Raw genomic sequence first — 9,415 nt, forward strand, 5'->3', positions numbered from 1 at the left:
TGAATCTTTCTTCTAGGAATTCAATTTGAAATTTACAGTCTAAAAGGAAAACTGATAAGTGTCTGAAAAGTGTGTAACAGCCATAGAAATGTCTCTTTAAACTTGAGTAGTTTAAATATAACTCAGTTGGTTAATGTACCTGCTTTAGAGAGAAATTTCTAATTGTCCACTTAGACCATCCATTTGGGGTTAATGCATTAATACTGTATGTGCTTAGATGACTTACATTTGCAGACAGGGCTGCCATCAGAAATTTTAGGGCCCCTGACACAGCTCAAGATCTGGGCCCCCGGGGCCAGCCCCGAGTCTGCCCACAAGGATGAAGTGTGTGTGTGTATAGTGGATGCGGTATGTGTGTCATGGATGCAGTGTGTATAGTGGATGTAGAATGCGTATAGTGGATGCTGTATGTGTGTCATGGATGCAGTGTGTATAGTGGATGCAGTATGTTTGTCATGGATGCAGAGTGTATAGTGGATGCAGATTGTACGTTTTGTGTAATGTATGTAATGTTTGTATGCATGCATTAGATGCAGAGTGTGTGTGTAATGAATGTAGGTGTGTGTATAGTGAATGCAGAGTGTGTGTTTTTGTAGTGGATGTAGTGTGTATAGTGAATGTAGTGTGTTTGTAGTGAGTGCAAAGTGTGTTTAGTGAATGTAGTGTGTGTGTGTGTAGTGCCGTGCGTGTTTAGTAAATGTAGTGTGTAGTGAGTGAAACGTGTGTATAGTGAATGTAGTGTGTGTGTAGTGCAAAGTGTGTTTAGTGAATGTAGTGTGTGTGTAGTGCAGAGTGTGCTTAGTGAATGTAGTGTTTGCAGTGAGTGCAGAGAGTGTATAGTAAATGTAGTGTATGTGTAGTGCAGAGTGTGTTTAGTGAATGTAGTGTGTGTGGTGCAAAATGTGTATAGTGAATGTAGTGTGTGTGTGTAGAAAAAAATGTGTTTAGTGAATGTAGTGTGTGTGTAGAGCAAAGTGTGTTTAGTGAATGTAGTTTGTGTTTAATGCCTAGTGTGTTTAGTAAATGTAGTGTTTGTAGTGATTGCAGAGTGTGTTTAGTGAATGTAGTGTGTGTGTAGAGCAGAGTGTGTTTAGTGAATGTAGTGTGTGTGTGTGTGTGTAGTGCAGAGTGTGTTTAGTGAATGTAGTGTGTGTGTGTAGTGCAGAGTGTGCTTGTAAGGATTCAGTGTGTGTGTAAAATAGGGGGGAGGGGAGTATTTTTTTTTTTTTAATTTATTTGTGTATATTTCAATTTTATTCCCCCCTCCCTGGTTCTTACCGTGCCAGGGAGGGGGGATATCACATTTCCTGTTGATCCAGTGGCATGGTGGAGTGAGCCAGCCGCGGTACATTGAAGAGGGGGCCCAGCAGCACACATTGTCTTCCTTTCCAGCTCCTCTCTGACTAAATCTCACGAGACAGGCCTGCGTGCTGTGCGGAGCGTTGCCATAGTAACCCGTGGCAACGCTCTGGCGGCCGCAGGGTGCAGGAAAAATAGACAGAGAGCAGCTGGAAAGGAGGACAGAGTGTGCTGCTGGGCCCCCTCTTCATTGTACAGGTAGCAGGGGGCCCTCTGTGCACATATATATATATAGCGAAAATTGCTATATATATATATATATATATATATATATATATATATATATATATATATGTGCACATAATAAATGTGGGGCTCGGGGCCCCCCAGGACCGCCGGGCCCATGACAACCGTTATGGTTGTCATGCCCTGATGGCGGCCCTGTTTGCAGAGTATCATTATTGTATAAGACGTATCATATTCAAGCAATAGTTCAATTCTATTCTGTTCTAGATAGAATCGTATATACATCTCCATTCTAAATCTATGTTTATATGGTTATCCCATTCACAGCTGCCCTGACGTACAAGTGCACAGGTGACCAATGGACCGTGTACTGCAGAGTTATCAGAGAAAAGAACCTGTGCCAGGACATGCGGTGGTACCAGCGCTGCTGCCAGACATGCAGGGACTACTATGCCACCAAGCTGCAGCCACAGAGCTAGTGACCCTACGGCTCAGACTGAAGCATTGAAATGTACAGAAACACAACTGCAGTGCTGCAACTACCAAATAAGATTTGAACACACTTCTGCAGACTAATGCTGCCAATGCCAGTCCATGCAGCCATGGGCCAACTTAAAGAACAAGTATTGAATGCTCTCTGTACTGTGTCACTTGTTCTTCTGCTTTGTTGGTCACGACCTTACTGTGTAGAGTGAAAAAAAAGACTTGATTATGGATTTTTTTTATTTTATATATATTTTTTTTTTTTTAAAGCAACAACAGACAAATTCTCAGGCAAATCAAGCGTTTGGAATTGAAAGCAGGAAATGGTGATAAATTTGCCAGTTTTTCCAAAGCTAAAAAAAGGCACATAATGATGTCATGTTTATGGGTGCTATGTTCACACAGAGTACCTCGCTGTAAAACGGTGCCAGGCGTGAAATACTGTTTTATAAAATGTTCAAGGTGCTTAGTGAGCTTTGCACGTTAATGCGGGGTGTTTGTGTGTACAACGGCCTGTACTATTTTACAGGTGATAATTTATCTCGCTCTTCAACGTTAAATCAAGGCAACAAACCCATTCACATACACACACATACATTCACACATACTCATGCTAATCCTTTGATGTTAACGGTCAGTTCACAACGCAGTTACAAGCTGCACAGATTAGACACACATCATAAACCTCAAATATCTATTATTCAGCTCCTCAAAGTTATTCTGGAAGATTTCATTCCAGCTATAATGTGAAAGTGGGGGGCATTGCCGAACATGCCCCAAATCCCCAATTTCCTGAGCTAGTTTGATACTGTCTCATGCTCTAGAATAGGGAGGTGCAGCTCTTAGAATACATACTTACTCCTAATATTTTATAATTCCTTTTGTATAGAAATTCATATGCTGGCATAATTTTATATAGCTTTTATTTACAAATCAGAGCTGGAGGTTCCCTCCTCTCTTATATTGGTGCTTATTATTTTCTTTATGTAAGATATTACCCTGCAACTGACATAAGGGCCTGCTGTGCAGTAAGAGGGTTAATAGTCCTTATGAAGGACACTTGCAATAATTAGTGCAGGTAGCACTTAAAGAGGAAATAATGGATATCGTTAATGGATTTTTAAGACAAAAATAAGAATACAAAAATCTAGATCCTGTTGCACACCCACTCTACATTATTTCAGGGTTTTTATGTGCTTTTTTTCCCCTCCATCTTCACTGAAAGTTACCACGACCGCTTTACAGTGCTCTTTTCACAGGTCCCTCAGAATATTCTGGACATTTTTGACAGGTGGAGCTTCCTCCACAGCCCCTGTCACCCTCTGGTGGTGCGTGGAGTTTCTATAGATTTGTACATAAACGCAGTGGCTCTGTGTCTCTGCTCATACATTTTGTATTGTTAAATAAATTCTCCTGCTAAAAAAAATCTTTAAAACAAGCAATATAGACAACATTTTTAGTAAAGAGTTTTAACGTAAATGTATCCGACGGTAGTGAATAAAAATGACTAGCAGCTCGGGACGAATCGAAAATTGACTTTTGGGGCAGACGAGCAAAGCATTGTTTTTTACGCAGTCTAGGAAGCCTTTGTGTGTTGTTCTCGAGCAGGGAGAAATTAAGTGTGAATTGAAGGGATTCAAAGTAAATTTATAGTGAATTTCATATGTAGGCTAAAATATCAGAACTTAAAATATAGCTCACTTTTTTGAGAATTTTTCCAATTCAGCAATTTCGTAATCAAACGTGGCAGTTCACATTTTAGTGAATAATCCTGTAGGGGTTTCCATTATATGTAAAAAGTGCAGAACGTATAATTGTTTTGTTATATAGAGAGGATTCAGTTTCAGATTTGTTAAGTATCCTTTCGCTGTAAGCGTAGAATTCTTTATTAGAGTAATCAGTCTGTTGTACAGCATTAGTATTAGTTGGTTTGGACTTCATACATTAATTATAATAAAAAATCAGGAATGCCACATTTATAATATTTTCTACAGTTAAAATTACAAATTGTTTCAGGGAGTGTGGAAGTTTGGCACCATAAATCTAATGGCAGATGGATTATTACATCCATTATGACACTATGTTCGTTAAAAAAAAATAATGCATAGATCTATAAGAAACTCAGATATACATTTATTCTGTGTCTATTTAGATTCACAATTACCTTATTAGTGAGACTTTAATGTATGTATTGTGTATTTATCTTGTAATCTTCTGCCACCTAGTGGATGACTACATAGTAAGTACACTTACTATGTAGACACTAGCATCATACTCAGCAGACTACAAGAAAGTTGCGGCTTTTATCAGTAAAATATAGCTAACCTAAATGTTTGCTAAAAAGGAAAGACACTTAAAAATGATAGTACTGAACTTTTCAGGATGATCCCATAAGTCTGTTAAAATTACATTATGTGATATAGTGAGGTGTGTCTGAGAAAACGTGTTCATGTATGTGTCTCAGAGACTGCAGATTTATGTGGAACTGGGGTTTTCTTGTTTGACACATGCAAGCATACACTGATTTATCAAAGCCTGAGAAACAGTAGTATGACTGTGTGTGTGTCTGAGAAACGGCAGTATGTCTGTGTGTGACTGAGAAACGGCAGTATGACTGTGCGTGTCTCAGGAATGATAGTATGACTGTGTGTGACTGAGAAACGGCAGTATGACTGTGCGTGTCTCAGGAATGATAGTATGACTGTGTGTGACTGAGAAACGGCAGTATGACTATGTGTGTCTGAGAAATGGCAGTATGCCTGAGTGTGTCTGAGAAACGGCAGTATGTCTGAGTGTGTCTGAGAAATGGTAGTATGACTCTGTGTGTCTGAGAAACGGTAGTATGCCTGAGTGTGTCTGAGAAATGCCAGTATGACCGTGTGTCTGAGTAACGGCAGTATGACTGTATGTCTGAGAAACGGTAGTATGACTGTGTGTCTGAGTAACGGCAGTATGCCTGAGTGTGTCTGAGAAATGGCAGTATGACTGTGTGTGACTGAGAAACATATTTTGTTGTTCTTATCATGTAAACAAAACAAAAACAAAAAAAAACACATAATGTACATGTCTCTAAGAAACTGTGGCATTCCTTAAGGCGTTTAATAATCTGGTGCTCTGTTCAGGCCCGGACTGGCCATTGGGCATACCGGGCAAATGCCCGTTGGGCCGCGATGGCCATGGGCCAAGGCCGACAGGGAAGATCAAAATCTTCACTGCCGGCCCATGCAGAGCCGCCACTATCCAAGCGCCGGCCCTGCTGTGTGCCTACATGGGCAGGTGGAGAGATCAAAGATCTCCCTCACTGGCCCACAGGCACTGACATGCGGCCACAGCCTGGGGAGGGAGAGGAGGATCCAGGTTCCTCTCGCAAGGTTGGAGCTTTGCCGCGGTTACCATGGCAACACTCCGATCTCGCGAGAGTGAGCTCTAGCCTTTCAGGCTAGAGTTCATTCTCACCACAAGGACCATCAGGGATGGCTGTACAGTCCCCATTCCCAAGCATAAGGTAAGAAGGGAGGGGGGATACAGTGCTTTTTTTTTAATTAAAAAATACAGGTATATAGTTACATTATGCCCCCTTCCCCATCTCCCCCCCCACACACACACACAGCACCCCTCCCACACTTACACAGCACCCTAACACGAACCACGCCCCTCACACACAGCCCCCTCTCTGACACACACACAGCACCCCCACCACACACAGCACCCTCATACACTGCACCCCTCACATACACACACAGCCTGCTCTCTCCCACACACAGCACCCCTCACACACTGCACTCAAAATAAAGAAATACAAAAATTAGTACTGCAGAGCCAAGCATACAATAAAACTAATGAAGAAGAAAAGAAAAAACAAATTGCTCTCTACAGACAAGACTCACCATTTTGCAAATTTTACAAGTTTTAGACATGCACAATTGATATAACCGTTTAATATAAGTCACTAGTTATTAGACTTGCAGATATTTGTTTGGACTAGTTCGTACATATTAAATTCCTGTTAATTCACACCTGAACAAATCGATCCATCTGGGATTTATTCCTTGAATGCAGTGGAGAACAGCACTGATGTAGCGCGTGACAGATAAAACGCTCAAATGCCATAAAAAGAAGATGGCGGCACTTTTAGGTAAGTATATCTCTATTCCTCTGCACTTTCAGGCTACTGCATCCCAAGCAGGGATATCACCTTTGGAGGTCTTTTCAAAGCCGGTATTATAAATGAATGGTATAGTTATGAATATATCAAGTAGATATCCAAATTTAAGTAAAAGTGAATACGTAGTGTTTGGTTTCCTGATTTAATTGTATCACTTGTTTAAGTTTTGCATTTACATTTTTTTCCTGTGAAATCTGTAAATTTGGTTACTCTCTCCTGCAGATGATTATTTTTACGTATGCATCACCTATTTTTGGTTTTATATACCGGTATATATATATATATATCCTATATGTGTGTATGTTTCCCATATTGTTCTTTTTTGAAAACATTGTTCAACGTTTATAAATCAATATATTTCGGATGTAAAATATGTTTTTTTAAACTTAATTTGTTTTTCTTCAAATCATGCTTCATAAAAAATGGATTTTCAGATGTCATCTCATAGAATCCCCTGCTAGTGACTTAGTAGTAAAACTGCACCTCTGTCTCATCCATCAGGTCCAATGCCAGGGAGCAGAGGATCCGTGTCCTTGATGGCACAGATCTCTTGTGCCTTCTTTGCATAGTAGCGACATGAGGTCACACTCCCACTATTTATTGCGCAAGCAGTACTGCAAGAGGATGCAGAGATATTCCATGTGTGATACCAGAGGCACAGATCTGTTGCATGCTCATGCAACACCACTAGTGACTCGATAACAGACCTCCTTCCCATGCACATATGTAAAAATAATGGGGTATTACCAGGTGTGGCTTGACTCCTAAAAAAATATTCACTACTGGCTTGTTACATTAATGTCTCTTGCAAGGCTCTAATTAGCTCTCTGATATGTTTAGGGCATTTTCTTTTATTATTTTATAAGTTACCCACCTCCTTTTAGAAGCTATTTACACGTAGCATTTATTGTTATTTTTAATTACAATCAAAATTTAAAAAAAAATAAAGTGCATTGTAAAACCTGATATCACAGCATATTTTCTATGTGGGCCGGAACTTTAATAGTTTCTGTGTGTAGCACAGAATAAATCTGATTATCTGTAACATGTTGTAATGGTGCTACGATGATGTGTGTGTTTTGTAAAGAATATTCTATTGTCACTATGGTATGGTACTGTACATTTCACTTTTGTTTGTGGTGCTATTTTGTTTTGTATTGTGAGCCCAAAATAATGTTATTGTTGCTTTGATATAATATGAAATAAATGGGATTATAATCTTTATGGCAAAGTGTATTATCAGAAAGCATTACATTTCTGTGTAAATCCTTAATTATTCTGCGTTAAATACTGTACTCTGGAAACTGGGTACCAGCAATGGGGAGGTTGTTGGAAAATTTTGATGCACGTCTTAAGATAATGCTGATTAACTGTAAAACCTGGAAACAGACATAAAATGCTGACAATTATAAATGATATTAATGGGTTACTGGAAAGTGCTCCACTAAATTCATTGTTTATTATCCGCGTCAGCCACTTCTAGCGGTGAACATATTAGATTTCCAGATGCGTGACTGCATTTTTTAAAGCAACACTCCAAGCACCATAACCATTCCAGTGTGCTGTGGTTGTTATGGTGCAAGGAGTGCCCTAGCTTGCCAAACTTTTTTGGAATGGTTTCACTTCTTATCAGACATGGCTACTTCCACATTCAGGAAAGCCATAAGATAGGAGCTTCTGTTAGCTCTATTGAGCTAAGTACTGCGGTGCAGGCAGAGGGCCTCTGACTGGCCTGGAGGCTGTGGTGAAGGCAGCACATTGTGCCAGGTGGAACCCCAGGGAGAGGTCATCCTAAACAAATGGACTACCTTCAATCGGGGCGCGTCAGGGAACTCCAGGCACTATAATCACCACTGCACACTGTAGTGATTCTGGTGCTGGGAGTGTTTGTTTAATGATATTTCTGCTTTCATAATAATTCTATAAATATTGTCACACAGCAGCAGCAGCAGCACCCTTTACGGTGAATAAAGCTTATATGTAATTTAAAAAAAGTATCCCAGAAAGTTGAATTTGTAAGTCTTCTGGTGAAACAGGTGAGCTCACACACTAATTATTTTTTTTGTAAATCTTTCTTTTATTATGGCATTTGCTTTATGGGATACAGAAGAAAAAGAGGAAGCACTGTGGGCTAATACAAGTTGATGTAAACAAGATGGAATGCAGTACACTCCTACAAAAAACTGCAATATTTTTTTTTTTTTTTTTAAATGTCAAGTAAACATAGCAATACAAGCAATTGTTTAAGAAATGGGTGCATGGGTTAGTTAGCGATTGCTCAAATGGTAGGTTTCATGTGCACAATATAACCGGTTAGCAAGCTCATTAGACATCATAGAAGAACAATTGTGTAGCATAAAATAACATTTTTATGTAATAACGTAGATTAAAGTTAGCTTTTATGTCAGCACTGATAAAAGATTTTGGGAGACTGAGACATATTTACATGCTGACATTAGATTTAAGGGTTTTATATGAACAAGCTTGAACAGACAAGGTTTGATACGTCTAGCAACTATCTGCTACAATCCCCCCCGAAACCCCTCTTGTGGCACTTTTGGGTTCTTTAAGGGTTAGGGTATGAACATGCTGTATGGTCAGTGGATTCAAACAGAAAGGAGAAGAAAAACAAAAACAACAAGCGGTATACAGTGGTCATACTTTAGTTTGAAGCTCATGCAGGTGTATGTCTGAGTTACTTTCTGCAATTATGGCCTTGCGAGAGGTAGCCAGTCCAGTGCCATGAGTCCCATAGAGTCCTGTAGTGCCTCCCCCATCAGCCTATGCCTTCAGGAGTCGCAAGCAAGTACTGCCGCATGTCGATCAGGTTTTCACGCCAGTGTGGAAGTCCTGTGGGTACAGGGAGATCACAGGTATTGCGTTTAGGCCGGAAAACGGTCGTCTCCTTGTGTTCCAGCTGGGTAGGTGAGGAGTGGCTCCGTCAGCTGTTATGGAGAGGCAGTTGAGTCTGAGTGACGGTCCCTGGGATGTTGGGCCGCCATGCCTGTGTGTGGAGCAGCCCTTCTGTGTCAAGTTTCACAGGCGCCTCTTCTGTCTCCTCTGTAGGGTGCGGATGCGTCGTTTGCGCTGTGGGCCCCATCTCCCCCCAATTTTCATCTCCGGACGGTCAAATGAGTGTTGCTGCTGTTTAGGGGGTTCACCAGCGTGCCGTGCTTAGGAGTGGCTGTGTCTGCCTTCTATGAGGAGAGGGCTGCTGCTGTT

General features: G+C 40.6%; 1 protein-coding gene across 1 annotated transcript in view; it reads left to right on the forward strand.

Moving 5' to 3' along the window:
- The window catches only part of ADAMTS17 (ADAM metallopeptidase with thrombospondin type 1 motif 17), a 294,708-nt gene extending 290,852 nt beyond the window's left edge, over positions 1 to 3,856 (forward strand). The window contains exon 23 of the mRNA XM_063448834.1: positions 1,873 to 3,856. Coding sequence (XP_063304904.1) covers positions 1,873 to 2,024 — 152 coding nt within the window. The 3' untranslated portion in view covers positions 2,025 to 3,856. The remainder of the gene's footprint in view (positions 1 to 1,872) is intronic.
- Positions 3,857 to 9,415: the final 5,559 nt, after the last annotated feature.

This window comes from Pelobates fuscus, chromosome 3 (genome assembly GCF_036172605.1).
Source record: "Pelobates fuscus isolate aPelFus1 chromosome 3, aPelFus1.pri, whole genome shotgun sequence".
Lineage (NCBI taxonomy): Eukaryota > Metazoa > Chordata > Amphibia > Anura > Pelobatidae > Pelobates > Pelobates fuscus.